This window comes from Peromyscus leucopus, chromosome 5 (assembly GCF_004664715.2).
Source record: "Peromyscus leucopus breed LL Stock chromosome 5, UCI_PerLeu_2.1, whole genome shotgun sequence".
Lineage (NCBI taxonomy): Eukaryota > Metazoa > Chordata > Mammalia > Rodentia > Cricetidae > Peromyscus > Peromyscus leucopus.
The window spans coordinates 84,415,234-84,442,785 of NC_051067.1; the positions used below are offsets into that span (position 1 = coordinate 84,415,234).

The following is a 27,552-nucleotide window of genomic DNA, read 5'->3' on the forward strand; positions in this document are numbered from 1 at the left end:
CTCCAGGTATTACCCACCAGAAGCTGTGTCTGGGCCTCTAAGCCTGTCATGGCAGCTTTGTGGTCAAGCTGTTCTGCCCTCACCCACACACATCCTTGTCCTCTTTTCTTCATTATCTTCTTCAGCCTGTTCCCCTGTCCCTCACAGAGAGTCTCTCTCCACACATTAACTTTCCACTACAAGTAGACTTCTGGTAGGTGGTCCCTGGTGGTTGCTGACTTAGTGACAGTATCTGTGGGTAATCTTTTTAGCTCTGATCGAATACCAACCTTAGGGAGACCTTGTGTCCCAGTCTTGGAGGTGGGGTCTTCTCAGCAATCCTGACTCTCCAGTACTGAAAGATCTCTAATATCTTCACCCAGGACCGTGTCCTGTACTCCTCTAAGGCACTAGAGCATCACAGCTCTGCTTCCTTGGCCTCAGTGGGTCTTCACCAGAGCTCTGGGAGGAGAGGATTCCATCATTTTTCTGTAGAGGTTGTAGGATTTTTTTTCTTTATGTAAAAGGGTTTGTGCAGTGTTGTGTTCCTGGACCCTTAGAGACAGGCTTTGTTTGACTTTGCTATCTCCTATCATTCTTACTCGGGAATACCTGGTGGGTGTCCATGGAGGAGAGTCTGTGATGGATGCTAACTCCCCCTTGGGTTTGTTAACAGGGGTTTATACTCCCACGCTTGCCAACAAACGGCCATTAGCCCTGCAGTGTGACAAGTTGTGGACTTCGAGGTAAATCACAAGGGAATAAGCACGTCCCACCTCCTTCCCGCCAACCAGCTGCCTTCCTTCAGATTCCAGCAACCATTCCCCAAACCTTTCCCTAAAAGGGTGTCTTTCTATGTTGGGATCTCTCTTCATCCTTCTGCCCCTCAATAAGGATGGAGTCATCTGCCACTCAAGACACAACTCCTGATTTGACTTCCAAAAGAAAATTTATTTTCTAAATTGAGGTACAAATATTCCCCTTCCTTGGCCCCTGTCCATCCCCACCATCCAATCCTGCAGTTTCCTCTGTAAGATCCATCTTTCGTGAGCAACATCTTTTGTGGAATAGCCCCATCTTGGCTCCTCTGGTCCTGAGGCTGCCAGAGACTCCCATTCACAGCTCAGTGTGTTCTGTCTGAGGTGGCTTCTTAGCCAGGAGCTCAGTCCAGAAAGCCACTTCCTCCCCTTTCAGTCTCTGGGCCTGCTGGGTGGTGGCTCCGATCTGTAGGTACCCTTCCTTCTGGTCATACTCTGGCCAGTGTGGCAGCCCCTTCCCATTGGGGTTCCTGGGAATATGATCAAATAGAATTCCTCAAGACTGTTCTGTGCCCATCCCTTCCTCTGAAGTTTGAATGGATCCCTGGCTTATCTCGGTGGAGAGGTTGACAACCTCCACAGACAGAGAGCTTAGATATTTTGGGATAGCCCATCAGTTCTATAAAACTCTAACTATAGAGCACTATAGTCACACAAAATGGTCAGGACTTTGGTCACTCTGACTTCAGAACTCACCCTTTCTGAAAGGTATGCCCGGCCACACCTCATCCACCCTTTCCACATTTGCCCCCAGCCTCACCCACTGCGAGCAAAGTTGGCCCAGTATTTCATCACCATCTTGCTGAGGTTGGTCTCCTCCTCTGAGGCGCCCTCTGTGGGGAAGGTGAAAAAATGTTTTTGTTACTATAAGTGTAGACCAGATGTAGCATCATTTGGGTGCTGTGGGATGTTCTGTATGTTCTGTGGGAGCCTGTTCTTGGGTTCTTCGTAGCTTTACCCAGCAGATCCAGATAGAGGATGATTAGGACTACGGGCCTGAGTGCAGGTGTCTGAGATGGTCTGCACTTGGCTGTGCTGGGGGATGGTCTGTATGTCAAGCTGCTCTGATTGGTCAATGAATAAAACCTGATTGGCCGTGGCTAGGCAGGAAGTATAGGCGGGACTAACAGAGAGGAGAAAAGAAAGAACAGGAAGGCAGGAGTCACTGCCTGCAGCAACCGCCAGGACAAGGAAGATGTAAAGTACTGGTAAGCCACGAGCCACGTGGCAAGGTATAGATTTATAGAAATGGACTAATTTAAGATATAAGAATAGTTAGCAAGAAGCCTGCCACGGCCATACAGTTTGTAAGCAATATAAGTCTCTGTGTTTACTTGGTTGGGTCTGAGCAGCTGTGGGACTGGCAGGTGACAAAGGGTTGTCCTGACTGTGGGCCAGGCAGGAAAACTCTAGCTACATTTGGGAGTTAGAAGGGCAAAACTGAGTGCTCGTTCTTCAACCATTCAGTCAATCACTTCATTGTGAGAAGGTCCTGGCTAATTACTGTGCACATTCAGGGAGAGGTTGATGTCCTATTCAGCAGTGGGAATGTGTGTGCCATGAGCCAGCTGCCTTCCTTGTCTGTGTTCATCTGCCCTTCCCTCCTTCCTCAGGACCAAAATGTCACATTCCAGAGCATCTCTGTTTAGGAGAATTGCTTCTGGGTCTTTTCTCAGTCACTCAGACACAATATTCTCCAGAGACTCTAAAAGATAACAGAATTACAAAGGACTGAGGAGCATTCCAGCTAGGAAATGCCCATGAGGAGCCATGCGGTGGGGTCACGAGCCTGTGCAAATGCTGAGAGGTAAGGCACTGGAGACATGTACCAAAGGCTTTCTTTAAATACCATGTTACTGGCCTGGAGATGGCTCAGTGGGTCAAGGCACTTGCCATCAAACTTGAGGATCTGAGTCGTGTTACTGGGACTCACAGTAGAAGGTAGGCAACTATTTCTACAAGTTGTTCTCTGATCTCCACATGCATGCATGTACACACACACACACACACATTTAAATATGTTAATTCATATATCATAGATTCCCTGGGAAGATGCCATCTAATCTCCCGAGGCAAGGGAAATAGAATAGATAGTTATGGAAGGATGGGGGAGGGGCTGGAACAGGAGGGTCAAGTGAAGAAAGAGAGGAGAGAGGGGGATGGGGACAAGGAAGGAAATATGGGGAGAGACAGCTAAATTAAGGGCTATTTATTTGAGGGGTAGTATGAAAACCTAATATAGTAGGAGCTTCCTAAAATACATATAAAAGTCAATCCAAATGAAATTGCTGATAAGTAAGTGGGGGGGACAGAGCCCCAACTGGCCACCTCTTGTCACTAAATGAAGCTTATAGTACTGGGATTGGGTCACATCTAATTGAGATGTTGGTCTGAGAGGTCCCATGGGAAAACCTGAACAACCCAGGCTGTCAACAAGACTATAGGTTGCTCTCCACAGACTGATGGGAGGCTTCATTGCTGAAGACATCACTATATAACTCATTGAACCTGGATAAGTTGAGCTGGTGCCTCCATAGAGACTTCACCCCTCCATTCTACTGTCTTTGGTACAGGAAGGTGCTCTGCACATTACCAAAGGAGCAATGGAAACACCAAGCCAGCCACAAACCCTTTGATCTACACTGGTGTCTTTCCTGCAAGAAGCCATAAAGCTTGTGGGAGTAACCGACCAATATCTGACTTGACTTAAGACCCACTCCAGGACATGGAACCTACACCTGACACTGCTTGAGTGACTGAGAACCTGAGACTAGAGAGCCCAGGGACCCAGGGCAAAGACAAATACTACTGTTGTAAAAAGTAAAATAAAAAATTAATAACAATTAAAATGTAGCAATAAAATGACTCCAAATGACATTCTGCTGTACTCATAGAGCAGTACCTTGCTCAGCTATCATCAAAGAAGCTTTATCTTGCAGAAGACGGGAACAAATATAGAGACCCACAGCAAGACATTAAGCAGAGGTTGTTTTGTGGGAAATAAAATTGTGATATTCTAGTCTTAAATCAGAGAGAGTCTTGTGGGTGATCTACCACCTCTCTTACTAATGCCACAAGTCATGATTCAGAGAATGACCATGACTGGGACACATAAGCCATCTTCATGTGTGTTAGAATAGGAGAAAGGTTGGGGAATGCCTCATGCAGCTCAGTTCTGCTATAGAGTGACAGGAAACTAGCTCAGGAGAGAAGGAGAAACTTGTTGAAGGCCCTCAAACCAAGAATAGAATCCAGTCCTCCTGACTCCCAGATCACACATGATACAGAGCCAATACCTTTTAAAAATGGAGCCCCAAATACAGAGAAGATTTCATCACCATGATCTCCTATCACAGTCTTGGGTCTTTTGTCAGATACGAAGCTTGGGCGATATTGAAACTCATACATGTAAGTAGGAACTCCGGCATCTGTGGAGACATGGATTCATGCACAGTTCATGTTGCCAGACAGACACCTGGGTGGCAGTGAGGTCTCCAGCCCTGAAGGAAACTGCTGGTTATTAGTACAGGAGAAAGACAGCTTCTGGAAAGCCCAATGACTTGCTTTGGGTTGCACAGGTGGTTGAGGTAGACCTGGGATCTGAGCCAGTAGTTTATGGAATGTAAAATGAGCAGATGTAATGCAGGCAGTGAATGCTTAGAAGTGTTGAGTGATAACACACAGTGAGTGCCTGCTCATTCTGAGAAAATGAGCACCTAGTCAGTCTGGTTTTGAGCATCCCCAATGTCTTCCTCAATCATTCAGTAGGAAGATGCCATTCCAGGTTGCTTGTTGGAATATGAGGGTATTTAAATATAATCACATACAAATCTATAAGAAGACAGAAATCTGCCTTTGAGTTCAAGGAGAGCACAGAACTTGAAGTTCATATTTCAGTCACCCTCATTACCTTGTTTCCTGCTGGACCTGGGAGCATTACATTCTTAAGATGTTAAAGTAGAGGCAAAACAGGAACACTCTGAAGGAAGGCAAACTTGCCCATCTTCTCTCAGCAGCAAAGATGCCTGTTTAATCCCCAAGACGAGACCCTTTTTCCTGCTGTGTGCACCATTGGAGTTACCTGTTTTTCATGGACACCACTCTCTTGCACAAGCCCCCAGACTGGGAGTCTGTCACTATCCATTGGTCATAGTGGGGTATAGAAATCCACAGAAGAGTGACTGAGAGGGAAATTGTAAGATCACAAATTAATCTAGTAGAGAAATTATGCAACAATTCTCCATGAAGGAAAAGGGTTAAGCCCAGCACTTATCCTTCCACAACTCAGAGAAAGCCTCTCCACATTTTGACTCATATGATTTTGATTTATATAAAACTGGGATAATATTGTGCATGTTATTTTAATACACTGGTATCAGTATTTTGTAGCATTATATACCTGTCCACAGAATAATTTTTTAACACGTTATTCTAACATGAATATGAAGAATGATTTGTTTCATCATCTCTCGCAGGCTCCATCCCTGCACCCTGAGAAGCAATCTTTCTGTTCCTCTGAGGTCCACTTACTCAACAGGCTCATGGGTCAAGCAGTGTCCAAGTTAGCTTTAATGATCAACTTGACACAGCCCAAAGTCACCTGAGAAGAGAATCTCACTATGGGGAATTTTTCTTGATTATTAATTGCTCTAGAAAGGTCCAGGTCCTTAGGCAGGTGGTCCTGATATATGTAAGAAAGGTAATTAGCATGAACAAGGAAGCCAGCAAACTCATCCTCCATGGTCTCTGCTTCAAGTCAATGTTCAAGTTCTTGCCTTGACTTCCCTTAAGAATGAGGACATGGAAGTATAAGGCATGGAAGTCCTTTTTGCCCCTACATTGCTTTTGGTTGGTTTTATCACAGATACAGAAGAACGCCAGAGCACAGAGTGTACTGAAAGAGTGTTTGCACTTGCTCTGACACTCATTTTAGAAAAGAGGCCAGACTGCAATTCTACAACAAAGAACTTTTGTGAATGAAAGAGTGTATTTTAGTCAGTATGCTGTCAAGATATTTTTAGAACTGTGTGCCTGAACCATGGGCATTTATAAAATTCCTGTAATTATATGTCTTAAAAGCAAGTAGGACATACATTTAGGTAATTGTAAGAACAACAAAGGAAACAGAGACAATGGGCGCCATTAACAGACCAGACATTTATGGGATGGGAGTAGCTGGGGAGAAGAAGAATGGGGACAAAGTACATTTCAAAAAGTTCTGGCAAACAAGCTCCTTCTTTGGGGAAGATGTTCAGGGGCTGCAGAGGTCTCCAGTCAATTTCAACCAGATGAAAATAAACCATCCAAAGTCAACGACAAAGTAAATACCCAGGAGCATCAAGAGATAACTCATATAAAGATGTGTGATGCCATTGAAGAAATTCTGCAGGCCAGGGGAGGGCAGATGGATTCATTCAACAGTCAGCAGTGCAGAACAGTGTACTAGGATATCTTTCAGAAGAGGGAGAAATAGCAAGTCCCCCAAAGATGCTCATGGAATTCATTGTCTCTTCGGCTGCCTTGTGAGTATTTGCTAGAGTCCTTTAAACTGAAAGCTAAACATACTAATTAATAACATGGAAGTCAGTGATATAAACTTGTGAAGTCATATTCAAGATATTGTTGAACTGTAATCATAATAGGGTATTTTATCCTTCATAGTACAAGGGTTCTGTATAAAAACACTGCTAACAACTAATGGTAAAATAGTCATTCAAAATAATATAAATTCTGGCACAAAAAATGTAAAATGTAGGGCTGGATAGATGGCTTAGTGGTGAAGAGAACTGAATGCTTTTACAGAGGACCTGGGTTCAATTGCCAGCATCCACATAGCAACTCTTAACTTAAGGTCAAGGAACCGATGCCCTCTTCTGGCCATTGTGGGCACTAGGTGCACAGACATACACAGGCAAATATATCCATACACATAAAATAAAAATGTCAAATTTTTATAACAATGTAAAATGTAGATAAAATTGTACAGTTATATGAAATCAAAGTTATATTGTTGTCAACTTAAAGTAGGCATCGCTATAAGTGATTCTCCTGGTAGCCACAATGTGAAATTTTTTAGCAAAGCACACAATAAAAAATAAAGGATTCAAAGCATGTAAGTACAGAAAACCACCCAGTCATCTGGAAGGGGCCAAGAGAGTGAGGCAGAAAGGGAGTATTTACAAAACCATCAGAAAATAACTAAAGTGATTGGCATTAGTAAGTCCTTGTCTGTTAGTAATTCCCTTCAATATAAATTCTCCAATAAAGGGTATGGAGTGACTGAATGGGTTTTTAAAAGATCTGAATTTATGCGGTCTTAAAACAAACTCTCCAACTTTTTAAGACCTTCACAGACTGCACATGAAGTGAAATTAGATATTATGCACAAAGAGGAACCAAAGGAGAAAAGAAAGGATAATAGTGATCTCACAAATAGAGTTTAGGTAAAATATATATATATATATATATATAAAAGGAAAAAATAAAGACATAATATATTGACAAAAAATTAATTCACCAATGGAATATAAACACAACTCTAATGCACAGTACATAAACGTAAAAAAATATCGAAGTATCTGGATGGAGAGGAAGAGAGAAAGAGAGGAAAAGGGAAAGGGAAAGGGGAAGGAAAGAGAGAGAGAGAGAGGATAACACCAAAGCATTAGTAGATTGCAGTATCTAACTTCCAACGATGATCATGTCACATAGACAGAAAATTCATAATAAAACACTGAACTTGAACAAAGGTTTTAGACCAAGAGGCCATGATGGAACTAAAGAATACTTAGAATAGTGCACAGCTTAACTCCAACAGAATGTGCATTCTTTCCAAGCACCCACAGAACAATTGCTGGAATAGAGCACCCATAGGCACAAGAGAATCTTGCTTAATTTAGGAAGATTCATGTGTAACCTCACGCTATCTGTCCAGGCCTAAGTGAGTGACAGACAGCCCTGTGTTAGATACCAGCCCAATTCTCACCTTCTCCAACCAGTGCGTACCAAGAGGGATGATGGAGTACTAAAGAAATTGAAGGTCTTTATACTTCCTTTCCTCATGCATCTTTATACTCTCTCTTTTTGGACTTTCTCATCTAGAAGAAGCTCTTTCCCATCCAATCCTATTCCTGACATTTGATTTTTATTCTTTTTGTTGATTTGTGTTTGTAAGAAAGTGTTTTGTGTAACCCAGGCTGGCATGAAACTCCCTATGTAGCCAAAGAAGATCTAACCTTCCTTCCCCACCTCCCAAGTGCTGGAATTACAAATATGTACCACTAGGTCTGACTTATATGGTACTCAGGATTGAACTCAGGGCATCCTGCATTCTAGCCAGGCACTCTACTAACTAAGCAACATCATAGTCTCATGTACTATGTGTGTGAATATGTGTGTGTATGTATATACACACTCATAAATATGTATATATACACATGTATACACACATATATGCATGTGCATATGGGTATGTACATATATGTGCCTGACTCAGAAATGGGCAAGTCAGAGACTTGTTATCGAGTCCATGTCTTCTCATTCAACTCATGTAAGACTCACCTCTGAGGCCACGGGACATGAGAACAGATGGGATACCAATAAATACATCTCCAAACAAGTCCAGGAGAAGGCCTTTCTTTTTGACAGGGTCGTCTGTTCGTCCTAAATACGTCTCAGTGGCTGCTGCAATCGTATTCTCAGAGATGTTCTGAAATAGATCAGAAAGTAACCACTCCCACCTGGTAATCAGTGAGGCTCCTGCAGACAGTTAAGAAGACTTCATGGCTCATGAACCACCTGGGCTCTGTGCCGAACCAGGGAGGATTCTCTAGATCCACTTGCAGGATGTCATTAAGCTTGGAAGTCAGGTGTCTGCAAATTATGTTTTCCCATTGGCTGTGGTGGAAAAGATCCTCTTGCCTGGTACCACCTGACAGCTTGGAAACTGTTGCCTAGCAAATGCTATCTCTCCAGCTGTTTCTAGTGGAAAAATGCTTTTGTCTGCCTCCTGTGGAGAGAATTACACTTCCAGTATCTCCCCCTGATCTCTAAGGGAAAGACACCTTTTGTATCCTAGCAAATAACTTAGAACAAGCTATTCCTAGAAAATGAAATGAAAAAGACATGGCTCAGGAGATTTTCTAGTCAGAAAATATTTTGTTTTGGATTTACGGAATCCAGGATATCTATCCAGTGATCTACAGACAACAGAAGTCTATGCATCAGAAAAGCAGGAAACCTACAGTTTGTAATTGCCACAGACCCACCTCTCTGATGTGCCTCCTAACTACTCAGTCTGAGGCCTTCAATGTATAAATCTGATGGTCTTTCTTGGTCATGGAATCAAGCTTTTATTAATATAAAGCTCTCCAAATAAATATTTCTCCTGGCAACTTGTCCTGGACCCATGGAGGACTTTGATTGGTGAACAATGAGTGTGAATTTATTACACTGGGGTGCAGGGTGGGAAGAGTAGAAGAGTAGGAGGTGAACCCCAGTCACCACAATTGCTTACAGCCGCTGCATGTGTCTGTGATGAATGCAAGCCACTGACTTTTGTTTCCCAACCAACTCCCATGATTCCCTGGAATCTTACAAGGGCAGAGTGGAACTTCCACAAGAGGGAACTGGCCATTTCCTCATCCATTTTGTCTTCAGAGAACAGATCTCCCATCATCTGTGAAACAAATGGTAAAACATTTGTGAATCCCAGTAAATTAAGAAGAATCCAACAGGCCATTCAAGGGAACCAAATGGAATGAAGGTGCTTGGTGATGGGGGTGGGGTGTTAACAGATATGGGAGTTTAGGATTCTGAAAAAAAAAAATCAACAAACGAAGCAAAGGGAACTGCATGAATAAATCTAAGCAATACAGAGGACAGCCAAGTGAGTGTATTTATTACATTGGGAGGCACAACCTTCCTCCAGGCAGGGAATGTTCAGGCCAGGGTCATGTAGAAGCCAAGGGCTCAGGGACAGAGGACACAGGCCTTGCCTCTTCAGACTCAGGGAACAGGGGAAGCAAAACCAAGCATTATGTCTGTATGTTTGTATGTTTGTCTCCCTGTGATGCCCCCTGAAGTCCTGTGTGAGAGCTGAAGAACTCTGGAATATGCTCACCCTGTCCAAGTTTGCACTCAGAGCTCTGGTCTGGTTTCAGCATGTTTCTAGCATTGAAAGTCATATCCCAGGCTGATACCAGGGCCCTAAAATGTCTGCTTAGAGAGCTCAGCATTACCAATGGAAAACTTCATGGTGAGCAGGCAAGGCCCTGAGGCCTTCTTGAGTAGTTTCTTTAGAAAGCTTCCAATTATTAATCCCTCCTCTGCCCCATGTGGTGTAAATTGTCACTGCAAAGAGCATCATCAGGGACTCTCAATGCAAATTTACTTGGAAAGTTTGAAGCTTCTTTGGAATGTAGTCATCTGGGTGCACAATCCTTGATCAGAGCAGGGAGGATGGTGGTTGAGCCTCTGTGGAGTGCATCTAAGAGGTCTGTACATTCTCACCATTGGAACAAGCCAGCCAAACTCCTGCTTGTTGATGCCCACCATGTAGGGCACAGTGTTGAAGCTCTTCTCAGCCAGGATCTCTTCTGGTGCCTTTGGCAGCAACACTCCATCAATCACAGTGCACAGGGAGGTATTGTCCTGGGGAAAATGGAAATACAGCACTTATGAAAACCCTACCCTACATTTCATCCCCTCAATGCTGGTTTGACAGTTTGCTAAGCATAAAGACCCTGTGGCTATGGCCACAGAAACCCCATATCCTAAGAACAATGGTTGAATCTAAGAGTCTTCAAGGTTAGAACTGTGAGTTGGGGGTCATCAGTGGCAATGTGATGGTGGTAGCGAATTGAGGAGAGGAAAATTCTCACTTATTAATGAGGGCTACTTAATAATTCTCACTTATTAATGCATCTACCCATACACATTTAAACCTGGGCACTTTGGGATATGCTTGGCTTTGAGGTATTGAACTTCTCCTTTGAGTTGCCTAAACTGAGACCTCGTTCCTATTTAGAGAAATAAAGATCACAACAAGCACCAAATCCAACAATAGAGGATACCACCTGGGTGTGATTGCTGTCACCTCGGAAAAGCTGAGTAGTGAAGAGAGCGTGATCTAGCAGCTGGCAAGAAGAGCCACCTATCTGAAGAAAGGTGACATGCTGGCCACACAAAGTTGGTCTTTTTGATATCTGGAGTGGCTTCTTTGCAAGAACACTATAGTCAACTAAAGAAAAGAGTGACATTTCTAAGCAGTGGGGATGAAATGCATCAAGTGACAGAGGAGTCTGTGTACAGGGAGAATCCCAGGAAAGTCACTGAGGCCTGGACTTCCGGGACTTCTCTGTGAGAGTATTAACAAAAGAGTCACAGAGTGGGACTCAACATGTGACATATGTTTCTTTACATTTGACTAAAATTCCATTGTGTAACATGCTACATTTTCATTAGCCATCTTTCTGTTGATAGCCAGACATGTGATTCTGTTTCTTTGAGATTATGAATAGCGAGGTAATAAATGTAGGCATGGGCAGGCAGAAAACAACAAAAACAAATTATTTGAAAACTTTCATAATAAAACCTAATTCATTGTAATATATATTAGTAATATGTAATAATGTATATATAGCTTTAACAGCCCAGGGTCACCTGAGAAGGGAGTCACAATTGGAGAATTGTCTAGATCACATTGGCTTGTGGGCATGTCTGTGGAGGAATGTTTTGCTTACCTAATGTGGGCAGCACTATTTCCTGGGAACATGTCCTAAGTTATATAATAAACATAGCTGAGCATGAGCCTTCCTGTGAGCCAGCAAGCAGCCTTCCTCCATGGATTCTGCTGTACTGATTCCCTTGGCTGATCAGGCCTGCTTGAGTTCCTGCCATGACTTCCATCAGTGGTAGACTGTGGTCTAGACATGTAACACAAATAAACCCTTTCCTCTACCAGATCGCTTTGGGTCTGAGTATTTTAGTCACAGCAACAGAAAGGAAAGTAAAAGAGAAATACATATGGCACATTCCTGGCATTCAGGGCTGTTTTGTGGGTACTATCTCAGTGGAGGCAAAGGAATTAAAAGCAAAGTCAGGCTTTTAAGAAGGGAAATGGCATGGTCTAACCTGTATGTATTTTCAAGGAGGACTAGAGTGAGAAGGAAAGGCAGAGGTAGAAAAGTTCCAGAAGACAGATAGTAAGGTGTAGGCAGAAGTTTCTCTCCTACACGCCTGATATGATAGGATAAAAGGGTAAATTATGAATCTACATTTTTTTTATCCTATCATAGTTATAAGGACCAGCGTGGATTGGCACCTGGGATTCTAAGGAAGACTCTGATAGTAGCCACTGAGGCCCACAATAAGTACTGCTGCTGCTCAGGAATATTGGCAGCTGCACTTAGAGGCTACATGCTTTGCATTTTTGAGTCAGAGAAGCCAGAGGCATCTTTCCGATTCTATTTATCTCACTCTCCACAACTGGCTTGTCAGTGAATCCAGTCAGAAAGTCCTTCAGGAGTATCTGCACTCCAGTCATGTCTCATCACTCCACAGCTCGGTCCCTGACCTGACTGACCTACAGGATGCCCACACTATAGTCTTCCTACCCACCCTCCTGTACCTTCCCTGCCCCGAGTCTGCACAGTGCATTTCTACATTTTACTCAGTGTTATGACTTATACCCGGAATACTGACATCTGGGGGGCTGAGATAAAAGGATCACAAATTTCTAGGCTATGTGGTAGGGCCTTGCCTGGAACCAAAACATAAAAACAAGACATTTAAAAAACAGTCCACTGTTCAGAGCTCGTCTGCTCATCTATCTCATGTTAGATCACAATCCAACCTTTTTAGGTGAAACTGCACCTCCCACCTCAGTGACCTCCTCAGGCCTGCTCCTTTCTCACTGCCTCCACCCTAAATCTCTCCTGCTGCAGGAAGACGGCACAGAACACGGTCTTTTTCAACATTTTATCTATCGTAGCTGTGAATCCACTCGTATCACACAGTAAAACCTGACTCAAAGAGTTTCACTTCATCCTCACAGGTTCTTCAGGGAGTGTCTGTGATCTCCAGGGAGGGAGCCCAGGACAAGACTGGAGATGCTCATGGCTAATGACACCAGACACAGGCCAGTGCTGGGAGGTGGCAGGGCAGGAAAGAGGAGGCTGTGGGCACTATGAGTTTCCTGGGTCATGAGCAGAGGGTGCTGTCCTCAGAATGGAATGTCTTAGGCTCCTCTTTGTATAACTCCGGCCCTGTACTCCAAAGACTACTGAAACTGTGAGCCAGTTCTCTTAGTTTCCTGATAGCAGAGGTTCAGATTCCTTCTCCCATAAGGCCATCTTGATATTGAGAACTGTGAATGAGGAGAGCTGGGACAGGAGGGTAAAGTTGCTGACTGAGAGCACTGTACAGGGAGTCAGTTAGCCCTATCTCTGGTCCATCTGCCTATTTTAACTGGCAAGTGACTTCTCTTGGAGCCTCGGGGAAACCCTTCATTTATAGTTAACTAGAATTTATTGCTGTTAAGATGCAACACCAGTAATCCAGAAAAAGTTCCTTACCTCTTTGGGGTCTCCATTCTCATCCAGGTCAAAAGGATTCTATGAACACAAAGGTAAAGGATGCGTTGAGAACCTTCCCCCCATAAATGATTACCCCTGGAGCTGTGCCCTGGAGTATCAATTTCTCCCACCTGAGTCTTTCATGGGGTCCTTGAGTATGAACACACGGTAGCGCAGGATGGGGATAGGAAGCAACCTGAAGGGGGCAGGCCCTGCGATCCAGAGTCAGGGCCCCCGAAACTCTGGAGAACATGTTTGCTGCCTATGCCTGTGTTCCTCTCCATCGCCACCCCAACTTCAGCTCTCTGGCCACAATGCTCAGTTTCCCTCAGGAACAACAGCTCAATGAGGGGAAGTGGTAGCCAAGACTGTGTGGGTTCAAGAGGGCTGGAGGTGAAATGGATATCAGGACAGGACCTGTCCCTCTTATTTAGTCTCACTTCCTGAGTTCAGCCATTAACACGTGATGAAAATATTCAGAAAGAAGGTAAGAAAGAAAATTGGAAAACGAAGTAAGAGGTCGATACTGAATAATGCCATCACAGCACCTGGATCCAGCCATGTCATGAACCCTCTGCTCCTGAACTTTAGAGTTACTTGAAGATTCTGTTAAGGGGTTACATTTAGGGATATATATGTATATACAACAAATATATGCATGTAATTACAATTAGTGAACAAAGAGGCCATGCATTAGAGGAGAGCATGGAAGGGTTTAAGAGGAGGAGAAGGAAGGAAGAAAAGTTGTAATTGAATTATAATCTCAAAAATAAACAAAAAACACCAGATTTCTTAGAGATGCATACTAGAGTATGTCAAGAGAATTATCATGATGCTTATTTAAAATGCTTCCTAACAAAAAATAACAAAAAGAGAAAAAAATAATGTGTTCAGGAATTCTTGAAGATTATTCTTATCTTGCATAACAAAATCCTGATACCCACAAGCTCAGTGACCCTTATTTCTGCATATCCATTTCTTTGTTGTATCCTACAATTTCAGTGATTATAACACTGCTTGTTAGCCGTTGGTTCTCTCATATATGGGGGAAGCCATTGCTAGGAACCCTTCATTGTGAGTTGAATCTTTACCACTCAGGGATGCAATATCTATGTGTATATGTGAACACATGCTTGTGTGTGTGTGTGTGTGTGTGTGTGTGTGTGTGTGTGTGTGTGTGTGTGAGAGAGAGAGAGAGAGAGAGAGAGAGAGAGAGAGAGAGAGAGAGAGAGAGAGAGAGAGAGAGAGAGAGAGAGAGAGCAGTGGATAATCATAAAAGCACTTCTCCAAGATCTCAAATAATCTCAGACTGTGCTGGGATCTTAGTCTCTGAGTTTTCTAGAATCATCAGATATTCCCGTGTCATCTGGTTGTCCTATGTCATATAGAGAACACCAGGAATATTCAATGGCTTTTGGTATTAGAAATAATTCTTTTAAATCTTTGAACATCTTGGATTCTTTTCTGAATTTTATGACCAAAGCCCTAAGGCCATATCAGCATAACCCATGGATATTCAAAAAGAACACAATGCTAGAAGCTTGCCCAAGAGACCCAGGAGTGTTTTGGAGTGTCCGTGATTCATATAGAGAAGGCAAGGACTCAGATGACTCCTGGGCTTGCATCAACTCCTCTTTCACAAAAGTGGTATTCCTTGTGACCCTGATGTTCTTTCCTCTGGATAGTTGTCCTGGCTGGATTCCATGATGTAGACTCTCACAGCTGTCCATTAATCAAATCACTTCCCTGAGAAATGATGAGTGTGTTTAATGGATCCCTTCTTCGACAGTTCTATCAGGCTTAACCTAATAAGTGCAATCTCTCTTTGGATTGTGAGAAGAGATGGGGTTTAGTTTATACGTTAACTGATTCTCCTTTCACATCTCCTGCATATACTTTGAATGATGGATGGGTGGATGGATGGGTGGAATGAGGGATAGATGGATAGAATTGGTCAAAAAAGTATAATTGGGTAAAGAAACAACCAACTGGATGAAGAAGAAGCCCACATAATGGGAGAGGATTTTTGCCAGCTATACATCTGGGAAAATATCCAAAATATTCAAAGAACTCAATAGACAATGAGGCCACAGAACAAATAACCTGTTCAAAAAATGGGCTTGGGACCTGAATAGGGAGTTCTCAAAAAAAGAGAAAATTTCTAAGAAATATCTCAAAAAATGTTCATCATCCCTAATAATTAGGGGAACACAAATCAAAACAGCTTTTACATTTCATTTTACCCCAGTCAAAATAGCAAAGACCAACAGAACAACCAACAGCAACTGTTGGAGAGAATGTGGGGAGAAAAGAACCCATTTGCTATTGATGGGACTGCAAACTGGGGCAACCACTGTGGAAATCAGTGTGAAGAATTCTCAAAAAGCTGAATGTAAATCTACCGTTTGATTTAGTTATACCACTACTTCACATGTGCCCAAGGATTTGATTTCCTACTCCTATAGGGACTTTGTCAGCCATGTTCATTGATGCTCTATTCACAATAGCCAGGAAAGGACACAACCTAAATGTCCTTCAACTGACAAAGGGATACTGAAAATGTGGTACGTATACATTACAGAATACTATTCAGCTGCAAAGAAAAATGAACAACTTTGAAGGTAAATGGGTGGAACTAGAAAGATCATATTAAGTGAGGTAACAGAGATGCAGCAAGACAAATGTCACATGTTCTTTCTCACTGGAGCATCTTAGCTCTGAATCTCCAGATGTGAATATATAACCTGGAGTAACCACAGAAACCAGGAAAGTAAAACAGAGCTGTTGACAGGATAGGGGATTTGGGAGAGGAATAGAGAAGGGAACAGCAGGGTACAAGTGACCTGGTCAGGGAAATGGGGGAGAAGGACCCTTTAGGAAGAGGGAGAGAAGTACATTTGGAAGAAAGAGAGGGGAGGGTAAAGGGTAATAGCAAGATACAACAGAACTGACAGAAAAAAAAAATGGGAAAGGAGGACTCTAAGGAGAGGAGGAAGTTTAATGCAGAAGAAGATGGGAATGTGACAAGAATGTTCAAAAAGCAAGCTTGGAAGATTTACATGCAATTCCTCACCATGGAATATATAGCTGGACTACTTTTTGACATTTAAGGTGTTTCATAATAAATGAAATTCTCAGTTGGGGTTAGGAGGCCAACACTCTTCCTGAGAGCTGAGAAACTGTCCCTTAGAGTTTATACAGGACAAGAACAGCAGAATAGAGTTTGGGCAAGGACTCAGAATAGAGGGCAAGTAGAATGGACCCAAGTACCAATTTCAGTGCGACCTCCGAGAGCTCATTCTCCATCTTCTGGCGCAGGCAGTGAACCATGACAGCTGATGTGGTGGTTTTACACCCCAAAATAGTAGCAATTAGCTGAAAAAGATCACAGGCAACAGCAGAGGTCAAGAGTAATGACTACATCCTCCATCAATGTAGACAGTGGATTCTAGTCTGTACCCAATTTTCTTCTTCTTCCTGCTTCTGCTTCTCTCTCCCTCTCCTTCTCCCCCTGACTCCCTTCTCGTCTTTTCTTTCTTTCATTCACTTTTATTTATTTGTTTGTTTTTGTAATAGAGTTTCACTAAGTATCCCTGCCTGGCCCAGGACTCAGAATGTAGACCAGGGTGGCCTCAGTCTTACATCGGTTTTTCCCCCTATCTTTTCTTCCCCAGGTATTTGGATTATAGTCATGTATCGCCATATTTGGCTTGCACACCCAGTTTCTTATGGTTACAGAGGGTTTGTAAAGTCTCTAAATCAGCAGTTCTTAATTTGTGGGTTGCAACCCTTTGGGTAAATTTGTAACAATAAAAATACATCCTGCATATGAGATATTTACATTACGATTCACAACAGTAGTAAAGTTACAGTTATGAAGTGGCAATGAAAGTAATTTTATGGCTGTGGGTCACTACCACATGAAGAACTATATTAAAGGGTTTCAGCATTAGGAGGTTTGAGGTGGTATTGTGTTCCCCAAAATATTGTGCACCCTAATAAATTTATCTGGGGTCAGAGAACAGACAGCCACTAAATACAGAGGCTAGAAAATGGTGGCACTCACGCCTTTAATCCTAGCATTCCAGAAAGAGAAATTCATCTGGCATCTCTGTGAGAGCTAGGCATGGTGATACATGCTCTTAATGCCAGAAAGTGAGCCTTTAATCCCAGGGAGTGGTGGTAGAAAGCAGAAAGATATATAAGGCGTGGAGACCAGAAACTAGAAGCATTTGGCTGGTTAAGCATTTGGCTGGTTAAGCTTTTAGGCTTTTAGCAGCACAGTTCAGCTGAGAGCCATTCTGATATGAGGACACAGAGGCTTCCAGTCTGAGGAAACAAGACCAGCTGAGAAGTTGGCCAGAACTTTGAAGATTCATGCTACAGAGGGTTGAGAACCATTGCTCTAAAATACCAGTTGTAGACAGTGGATCCTGCAGAATATTGCCTCTATTACTAATTGAAATAACGGCATGTCCTGATTACATAATCAATATCTGCACCCCTGTTAGCTTTTCCCTGTTTAAATGGGTACAGAGTCCACTCCAAGTACCATGTACACACACACAAACATGCACACACACACACACACACACACACACACACACACACACACACACTGGGCACAATATTCTCTAACTTAAATGCCTCTAAAGAGTCAATTGGAAATGAAGGATAAAATTTGTTTGGTTTTAAATGCTACCTCTTCCACTCTAAATACTTGTCCTCGGGTGAGCTACAGAATTTCTTCATATTTCAGATTCTGGGCAGAATCACAGGGTGTCTGAGTAACATGATTCACATGGAGGCACTTCAGAAATTGCAGGATGTGTCTTAGCTGTGAGCCAAAAAGCAGACCTTCTGTCCAGCTATTCTTGCTTCTAGAATTGTTTGAGTACCTAAACTGCATCCCACAGCCAGAAAGACCAGTGAAGACCCCAGGGAAGCTCAGAAAAGGATGCAGAAGTTGTCCAGATTGGGACCTACTTCAGTCACAGACTTAGTGTTCTTCTTGACCATGCCTGCAATGAGGACCACACCACTCTCAGAAATAGCTCTGTGGAAGAGGTTCTTGGCCAGAGGAGACAACACCTGGCAGGGGAGAGGAGAGATTTTATGTTCACAAGATGGGTGTCATGGTTAACATTAATTGAAAACAGATCTAGACTCACGTAGAGATAAACCTCTAAGCACAGCTGTGAGGGATTTCTATATCAGATTAGCTGAAGCTGGAAGCTGCATCACAATGGCTGCATCATTCTTGGGACCTGTAACTAGCAGCCTGCCCAATCTCTGGGCCTTTGTTGACAGGAATGCTGACTCCCTGGGTCATCAGCTCATGCCAAAGGCCACTAGGGAGAAAAACAAACCATAGTTAAGTCCCAGATGTTTGACCAAAGCCAAAGGGGCTTGACCCAGGCTGCATCTCACATACTTTCGTCAAGATACTGTGCAAGTTTCTGACAATGAATTCTGTCATACTTGGAAAGACACTACACAGAAAGGTAGTAATGTGGACGAGGGCTTACTATTAAGGAAAATATTTGTTATGTTATAAATATATAGAAAAAAAGAGATCATAGATGGATGATAGATGGATGCATGCATAATGAATAGATAAAAATAATGACATACATACATATATATGCATTTTTACTTATAATTTTAGGAAAAGACCGGAAAAATAAATGTAACAATAGCCAAGAGACAATCCCTGGGTATGTTGTTATGGATGATTTTATTCTTCATTGGTTGTTTTATAGTTTCTTTTTCCTTACTTAAAAATTCTTCCTCTGGGAATTCAAGTATGAAGCTCATGTGTTAGTTCCATTGCTGAATTTCTGCTCATCTTTGTGGAAGCTAAGGTTTCTTATGGCTCCCAGAACATCCTCTAGTCCACTCACTGTTCCCATGGCTCAGTTCCATGCACCAGCAATGGACTTCACATGTCCAGTCTGTCTGTAACCCACATCTTCTGCCCTAGTCTTCCCCATTGAGTTTTCCAGCTCTCCTTCTTCACCTCTTCACTTCCTCACAGATGTCCTGCTGCTGCCTTTTTAACCTCAGAGGAAGCCCCAGTCTGACTTCGGGTCTTGAATTTCCTTAATGTGTAGATGTGGCTTCAACCCAAACAAGGATGCTTGGTCCAACTCATTGCTTCCCTCCACATCACTGCATCCCAGGACTTGTCCAGTGAGTCGGAATGCTAAAATTATTAGGAAAGAGAAAGCTATCCACTAAGAGAGAAGAGAAGCTGGAGATTTTCATGGACAGGACAAAAAATTGAATGGTAAGCTTAGCAAAACAGAGTTAATTGTTTCTGAAGCTGTTCACCATCTGATGCTGTGCAACAAATGGAGTCAACCTGAACACAGGTATTGGATACAAAGGTATTGTGCTAGATTTGCTGCTTTGCAGCAGGTCCCCTCAGCAACCATATCAAACCCCAGCAAGAGGTCTGGTGCCAAGAATACTTACAAGAACAGAGACACTTGCACCTCCTGCTGACTCTCCAAAGATGGTCACAGAGCCTGGATCTCCTCCAAAGTTGGCGATGTTGTCCTGGACCCAGCGTAGTGCAGCCACCTGGTCCAAATGACCCAGTTCCCAGAGCTGTGTTCATCTCCTGTGCTGCAAGATGACAGGGTGTAATAGGGGTAGAGATGCCATGGCAGGACTCTTGAGAGCTCAGAAGGCTTGGGGAAATTCAGTGAGCTTTTCAGAATCAGGTTGGATGCTACATCTTTGACATGGGGGATTTCACCTGCCTGTTACCTCTACAGCATTGCTTTATGTGGGGCTGCACATTCATCTAGCAATTATGTGCTGCGATGAGGATCCATGATACATCCTACATTGCCCTAATAGTTAGCTAAAGAATATCCCATTACAAGACAGACAAAATCTCCAACTATGCCCAGCTCACACTGGGAGCTGAATCAAGTAGACTAGAAGAGAGATGTCAGCTGTTAGAAAAAGACAATGTGGTCAATGTGGGGTGTAGGGTGGTGTTTCAACTGGGAAAATCCTATTTGAAGCACTAACACTATGAAAGAGGAATAAAGGATCACATGGGTCTCGTCAGTAATTACAAAAGGGATTTTAGTTAAGAGAAGCAGCAGATACAAAGGCCCAGGCCATGTGAATAGATGTTTGAATGTAAGAAGTATGAGATGAAAGTAGACCAGAGACTCTATAGGTTCTTTCATATCATTAGAAGTGGGGACCACTGTGCAGAGACATGGTAGGACCCAGTCATTGTCTCACAGAACACTCAGGCCACTGGCTGGAGCAGCTATTGTATTAAAACTACACATTTAGAACAACAAGTGATTATGGAAACTATAAATGTCAGAGAGATAGGGCTTTGGTTATGGAAATAGCAAAAGGTAATAATGGCTGCACAGTCTGGTGCTGGGTTCTGGTCTCTACTGTGGCAGTCAATATGAACAGTGAATGAATCTGAAAAAAATGAGGCCAAGTGCAAGGTGATTTTGTCATTGAGTGTGCCAGCCTAAAGAGGGATCTCTGTAGTGCTCATAGGACCTTGTTTGGTTCCCCAGGGATGTTTTGTTGTAAAAAGTAGCAAGACTGTCTCCCATCACTCACTTCCTCCCTTGTCATGTGATCTCTTCTGCACGAAAAAATCCTATGTCTGCTCTTCTACTATGTCGCTTCCTAGCCAAGGCATCTCACAAGTGGTCTTCTACTCAATATTGGACTTTGAGTCTTCCACACTGTTTTATATAAAACTGTGTTCTTATAGCTACCCAGTCTCAGACATTTGTTTTATTAATAGAAAGACAACCAAAGTAAACACTAACATGCAGAGGGGAAAATCTAGTGTCTTACCTGAGTAATCCCCAAATACCCAGGCGATATTGAATCGTTACCACCACCACACCTTCATGGGCAGAGAGAGCTAGTCCATCATAGGTCGATGCTCCTCCCATCATCAGCCCACCTCCATGGATCCACACCATCACCTGGACAATAATACAGCCACACAGGCAGGACATTGAAGACTTGGGAAGACTGCCAAGTTCATCTGGATTGGTTGCCTGTATCTAGGCTGTGACTCCAGGTCATCACCCAAACCACACTAGTTCCTGGGAAGGCTGCAAAAGGCTGACTCTCTTGTTTCCAGCTCTCCAAGAGGAGGTCCAGGATGCAACGCCACTCAATACCCCTTACCTTACTTCTCATTTTTCACATCCTTCGAAGACACAGAATTGAGATCATCATGGTACCCAAAAGGCCCAAGGGTGTTGTCATCAGCCCACAATCACACCATTTCACAACAGGACTTTTCAGGCAACTGAACATGAGCAAGGGACAACTTTGTATGGTAAGGAATAATACTGTCTTGTGTGGCAGATAAGAAAAGGAGGAGAAACTTGTTTTCTGCTGAGAAACTGAAGCCAATATGATCAGGCTTGATCCTGATGCTATTTTCCAGCATCCAGATGCTGAGCTGCCTAATCCCTGCAGCTCTGGACAACAGTGCAGTGAGCCAGCTGTTGGGTCAGGAGACAGACCCTCCTGCAGGTCTGACTAGCATGTCAGCATGGCTGTGTGTAACCAGGCAGAACTGTGATGCAGCTTGTGAGTCTTTGAGCTTTCATATGACAATTCCCATGTGAGGAAACAGGCTGAGGTTAAGAAAAGGTACTGCTCTCTCAGCTTGTCAAAGGGAGATCCATGATTTATACTCAGATCTCATGGCTCTAAAATCTGTGCCCACAGCTAAAGGATCTCCCGTAACCACCATCTCAAGTCCCCATTTCCTCCCACTGGACCCCTGCAACCTCCAAGAGATATGGAATCATGGATATCTAAGAGTGAAGGCTGAGTCCAAGGGTGGTGGGCAATGATGTCTTGAAGAGATTATGATGTAGCTATGTAGAACAGTTAGAATGGTCCTTGAAAACATAGCTGTGTGGGCATGGCTTAAATGTTTCCTTTCTCTGACCCCAAGTTTGACCCTTTAGGAACCTGAACCTCTTGGTCCAGGTGGAGTTGATTAAAACTTCCAAAGGTTTCACTGCCTGGCCTACTAAGGTTCTACCACTCCCTATTTCAACAATCGCTGTTGGCTTCCTGATAAAGGGTTTCGATGGTCCAAGGTTTAGTGGAATTGATAGCAATTACTGACTCCCTGCAGAGTGTCAGGAATAGAGATGCAAGTTCTCCTTGTACACAAAGCTTTTTCAGACTCAGATCAGCCTCAGGCATCTATAGCTATTCACACTTTACAGAGAAGGAACTGGAGGCAGAGAGAGGGTTGTCAGGTGGCCCAAGGGCACAAATCCAGGAAGATCATGTTAGGTAGTGCTTAACCTTCCAAGTAGATAGCAACATCCTGGGTCCCTTTGCAATGAGAAGACCAGTTATGCTGCCTCCTAGAATGCTCGCTCTTTAGATGCTGTAAAGAATGGGTGTCACTGAGACTTTTTCCCTATCTCTCTCTGTGACTGATAGGCACAGTTAACACCATATCTTAGCATATGTATCTACAACTCCCCCAGTCCTGGATTTAATGTAGAGGGCTTCTGATAATTTGTTGGGTGCTGACCTGTTACAACCCAGGGATTATTATTTTTTTTTTTTTCAGAAAACTCTCCTCCAACCTTGTGACTTGTACCTGGCAGCTTGCCTGACTCTTGCACCATGTTTCCATGTGAAATGCTGACTCATTTGGTCCTTAGACTGTGCCAAAGGCAGCTAGACATGGAAACTACAGTCAAATCCCAGGTTGCTGTCTACAGGCAGGGAACATGCTTAGGAGATCGGCCCAGCATCCTCCCTCCCTACTTCATGGGACAGTGCAAATTTTCATCTGGCAATGACAGTTGTCACAGGTGACCTGAGAATAAAGCACCAGTGAGGCTACCTGGAAAACGGGACCCCAAAAAAGACACGGAGAAATGGATGAGAGAACACAGAGATCACGCCCACTTTTTAGGCTGGGACTCCGTTGTAGGCTGGTGATGTAATTAAGGACATAATCCTTACACTTTATGTCCTTAATTACATCACCAGCCTACCACACTCTCTCCTTCTGTATTTTTCCCCCTCCGTGCGGTCTCTGTCTCTCTCTGTCTCTCTCTGTCTCTGTCTCTCTTTGTCTCTCTCTCTCAATAAAGCTTTAGAAAGGTAACCATGGCTTGTGACTCTTCAGTCACCGATACATCCAGCACTCTCCTCCATCCGCATGGCCGCCATGGGCCAATTTAACCAACAATAAGACTCTCCTAAGTAAGATTAGCCATTCTTTTCCTTCTATCCTGTGAAGACTTGGGAAATCACATGTCAGCTGTGTAGTGATCTCTACCAAAGTCTGACATCACTGGAAAAACACGCAAGTGAAAACTTGAAGGAAGCTCTGGTTCCCGAATCACTTCCTGCCTGTGTGCCCTTGACCCCTGCTGTCTTCATCCTCTTCTAGTCCCAGGGAAGATCTACATGCTCAGACTGAAACTCTGGACCAATGATCCCAGCCAGCACTTACAGGCAATCGGTTGCTCTTTGTCAAGTCGGCAGGAGTGTAAATATTCAGGTAGAGACAGTCTTCAGAAAACTTGAGAGGAATGCTCTCCTTTCTGTTGGTGAAGAGCTCTGAGAGCACCTGACCTCCAACTGCATCCTGGGAGCACCTGGGAGGGGAGAGAACATCGGAGAGTCTCAGAGAGATTGAGCATGTCATCTGGGCCTGACCATGCACTGAGAGGTTTGAGCCTAGAACAGAAGTTCCTGTTGCTTTACTGGAGTCGTTGCTGTGAGAGAGAGGTGGCAGCCACAGTAATCTCTAGGGTCTCTCAGTCCTATGAAGGGAGAAGCACTTGGTACCTGTCTTCTTCCTGTAGGTTTGGGATGCTCTGGACCCATGAGAAAGGTGATTATGTGGTGACCTGCCCTAGGAGATGTCACTTCCTGTGGTGACTGAACAGAGCTTTACCCTTCTGGGCTTCATATGCTGGTCTGTAGCTGACCCTCCTCCTCTACCAGGTTAACATGCTGTAGTTCTCAGAAAATGTCCATCAACCAAGGCAGTTAGCTACAATGACAGGCAGCTTGTTGAAAGTTGAGATGGGGCAGGCATCTTGTGTGAGAACTGAATTCTAGTCCTATCTCAGACATGATGTGCTGTGTGGCCCATGGGGAATTCCTTTCCTGCTCTTGTCCTAAGCCTCCAGGTCCAGGAAGGGTAAGTAAAGTCTCCAAAGCTCTTGCTGCTTCACCTGCCAAGTTTCAACATCCTCTTATTCCAACAACCACCATTGGCTTCTTGATAAAGGGTCTTAAAAGCACAATGTAGCATGGGATTGATAGCAGTTACTGAGTCCTCGAAGAGTATGAGGAAGAGATTCAAGTTCTCCTTGTGTTCAAAGCCATTTCAAGTCAGTTCAGCCTCAGGTATCTATTACTATTCCTTTATTGTACTTTTATTATTATTCCTTTATTAATATTCCTAAATATTATTATTCACAGGTGAGGAATTGGAGGCACAGAGAGGATTGTCAGGTGGCCCAAGGACACAAAGCCAGGAAGATCATGTTAGGTAGTACTTATACTTCCAAGTAGATTAGTTAGCCACATTCTGGGTCCTTTTGCAATGAGAAGGCTGGACATCCCTGCTCCTGGTGTGCAGAGTGAGGCTGTGCATGTCACACAAACTGCAGAAGTAGAACAGCAGAGACTTCTAAATCTCCATCCTGGGTAATTTTTCTCTACATCATTGAGTGTAAGTGCACAATATTCATAAAAAACATAAATTCAAATGTCAAATGGGGATACAAGAATTTGAGTTCACTAATGTTTAGAAAAAATTCAGTATAGAGAGCAAATTTCCATTTATTATTGTTATCTCAGTTTGTTTACCCAATGCCACACAGGAAAAATTCACCAACTAAGCCATGGCATGGGTAAAGGCCCCAGAGATGGAGGTTTCATGCATCCATGGGAGAATCACACAGAATTTGGTTGTTTCTGGAGACAAATGTACCCAAAGTTCATGTTGTTGACTCAGGATTATTACCTTTGAAAACTTATCCCCAAATATTTATGATTGTGTATAATGATGTAGCTAACAAGAATCCATTAAACTTTTATTTATAGTCAAGAAAACCAAAGTACTTTAATGAACCAGAATAGAAGATAGAGTAAGTAATAACTTAGTACCCAATTAAGCACAGCTAATAAATGCTCAGCTGCTATATATATGGTCTGACATGGTTGTGATGCTTATGAATGCGTCAGGCTGTCACCCAAACTCTCTGTATTTATGATCTCTGTTTAAAGCGAGGTATACACACAAAGGACTGGAAAGCATGGTCTCAATTGCTAGCAGCAATTCTGAGTTGTTGAACTATACATGATTTAAACTTTCCTTCACTTTTGTGTATCTCCCAACTTTTTATAATATTTGTGTCTTATTTTTGCAAACATAATATAAACATAGCAAATATTATTTGTAGAAGAAAAGCATGGAATGTTAAGAAGACAAGCAGGATGGGGATCCTGGAAATCCTCAGAGGAACCTTGCTGAGGACACAAATGCTGTCTGAACTGATTTATAGATTTTTGAGGTTCTCTGTGGTGGTGGCTGTGAGGCCATCTGGAATTCTTGGGCTTCTTCACTCAGTTACAAGGGTGATGTGGTACACCTTTGGTAATTGCTTAGCTTGTGAGTAGGTAGGTAGACAGACCTGGGTGTGAGAACATGCAGTCACCTTCCCTGTTCTCTTCACCCACAAGTCCTACACCCATCCCACTCCCAAGCAATGCCAAGGTTCAAATTAGGAAAACGTGGCATCTTACTTCTAGTCTCCCTCACCTAATCAATTACTGTTTTCCAAGAAATTTAGCGTAGTTTAGTATATTATGCACTTGATGTACTAATCCACGGGTTTCTCATTTTCTCTTTCCACCAATAGGATAAAAGGCTTATCAAGGTATGGATTTTTTTTCCCTCCTAATGGTTTCTGAAAATCCAGAACATTCCTGGTTCACCACAGGTTCTCAAAAGTATGTGCCAAATAAAGGGCTTGGAAAAAATATGAAAATTACTTAGTAACTAGACCATTTTTGAGGACCCATGGTGTTCTTAGGGGTACCAGTAATTGCTGTTAATGCAGCTAGTCAGAGGATTGCCTTGAATCCATCCTGGATCACCTGAGATAGACATTCCCACTGAAATGGGCCCACCCCAGTGGCTTACATAGGAGGGTAGGAGGTGGCATTCTTCACGAAGCTCCAGGGCTCTGCAGGCTGTGGAGGAGCAAACCTCAGGGATCCAAGAGGAGGCTTGGCAAAGGGGACTCCCAGGAAGACGGCCACAGGCTGTGTGAATCCTTCTAAGCTGACATACTTCCCCAGGACTTTGCCATGAACAGTGTCCACCACAGGTGGTGAGGACGGGTGCCCTGCTGGACAAGAGAACATGAGGGCACATCAGAAGGGAAAGATCAGACCTGGATTCATGGTTGGTTTTGTCACTTTTAGGCTTGTGTCTTGAATTGAATCTTCCAAGGTCTCATTTCCTTCTGACATGATACTATGATAAAGAGAAATATCTTTGCCCAAGAGGGCAAACTGAAAGTCAACTGATTGGAGGTATCAAGGTATCCAGTCTAAGCCCCTGCAGAGAAAGGGTTATTGCACTGTTCTGTGCTTGTCCTGTAAACATCTTCACCCACTTTGTCCAGAACAGATCTCCAGAAGAACTTACCCCAAACTGTGCCGAGAGAAGCCCAGACCAGGGCACAGAGCCACATTGTGAAAGGACAAGAGCTCTGGAGACAGGGAGGAAGAGCCTGTTGCTCAAAGAGAAAGCATTGTTCCCGCCTCTTTGCTGTAGACCCGCCTCTAACCAACTAGCATAATTATATAAATCTCTCCCTCCTCCAAAGAGCTTCCTGGGTGTGTGTGTTGGGACCTCCAAGCCACACCCACTAAGAGTTTACCCTTCTTTATCTGAAAAACACCAGGGAAGCTCAGATTACAGATAGCCAGAAACTCATCCAACAAGTTCTTATGCAAGCATTTCTAGCTGTAACTCCTGCTCAGTGCACCTTGAACTTCCCACAGCAGTCACCAGCAAGCAGGTGTCTGTAGGCGGCGAGAAGCTTTGGCTTGGGGTTCTCACTACAAACCTGAAAATTTAGAGCACATCAGGTCCC

The 27,552-nt window shown here is 43.4% G+C and overlaps 1 protein-coding gene across 1 annotated transcript; it reads right to left on the reverse strand.

Moving 5' to 3' along the window:
- Positions 1-909: 909 nt before the first annotated feature.
- On the reverse strand, positions 910-27,210 carry LOC114694527 (carboxylesterase 1C-like). Its single transcript, XM_028871497.2, is given in 15 exon segments — positions 910-1,267; positions 1,558-1,630; positions 4,094-4,225; positions 8,358-8,505; positions 9,394-9,474; positions 10,308-10,448; positions 13,373-13,411; positions 16,643-16,747; positions 18,359-18,463; positions 19,850-19,971; positions 19,974-20,002; positions 21,224-21,357; positions 23,883-24,027; positions 26,592-26,796; positions 27,102-27,210. Coding segments are annotated over 15 exon segments (1,677 nt in total). The 5' UTR covers positions 27,148-27,210; the 3' UTR covers positions 910-1,095.
- Between the last annotated feature and the right edge of the window lie 342 nt (positions 27,211-27,552).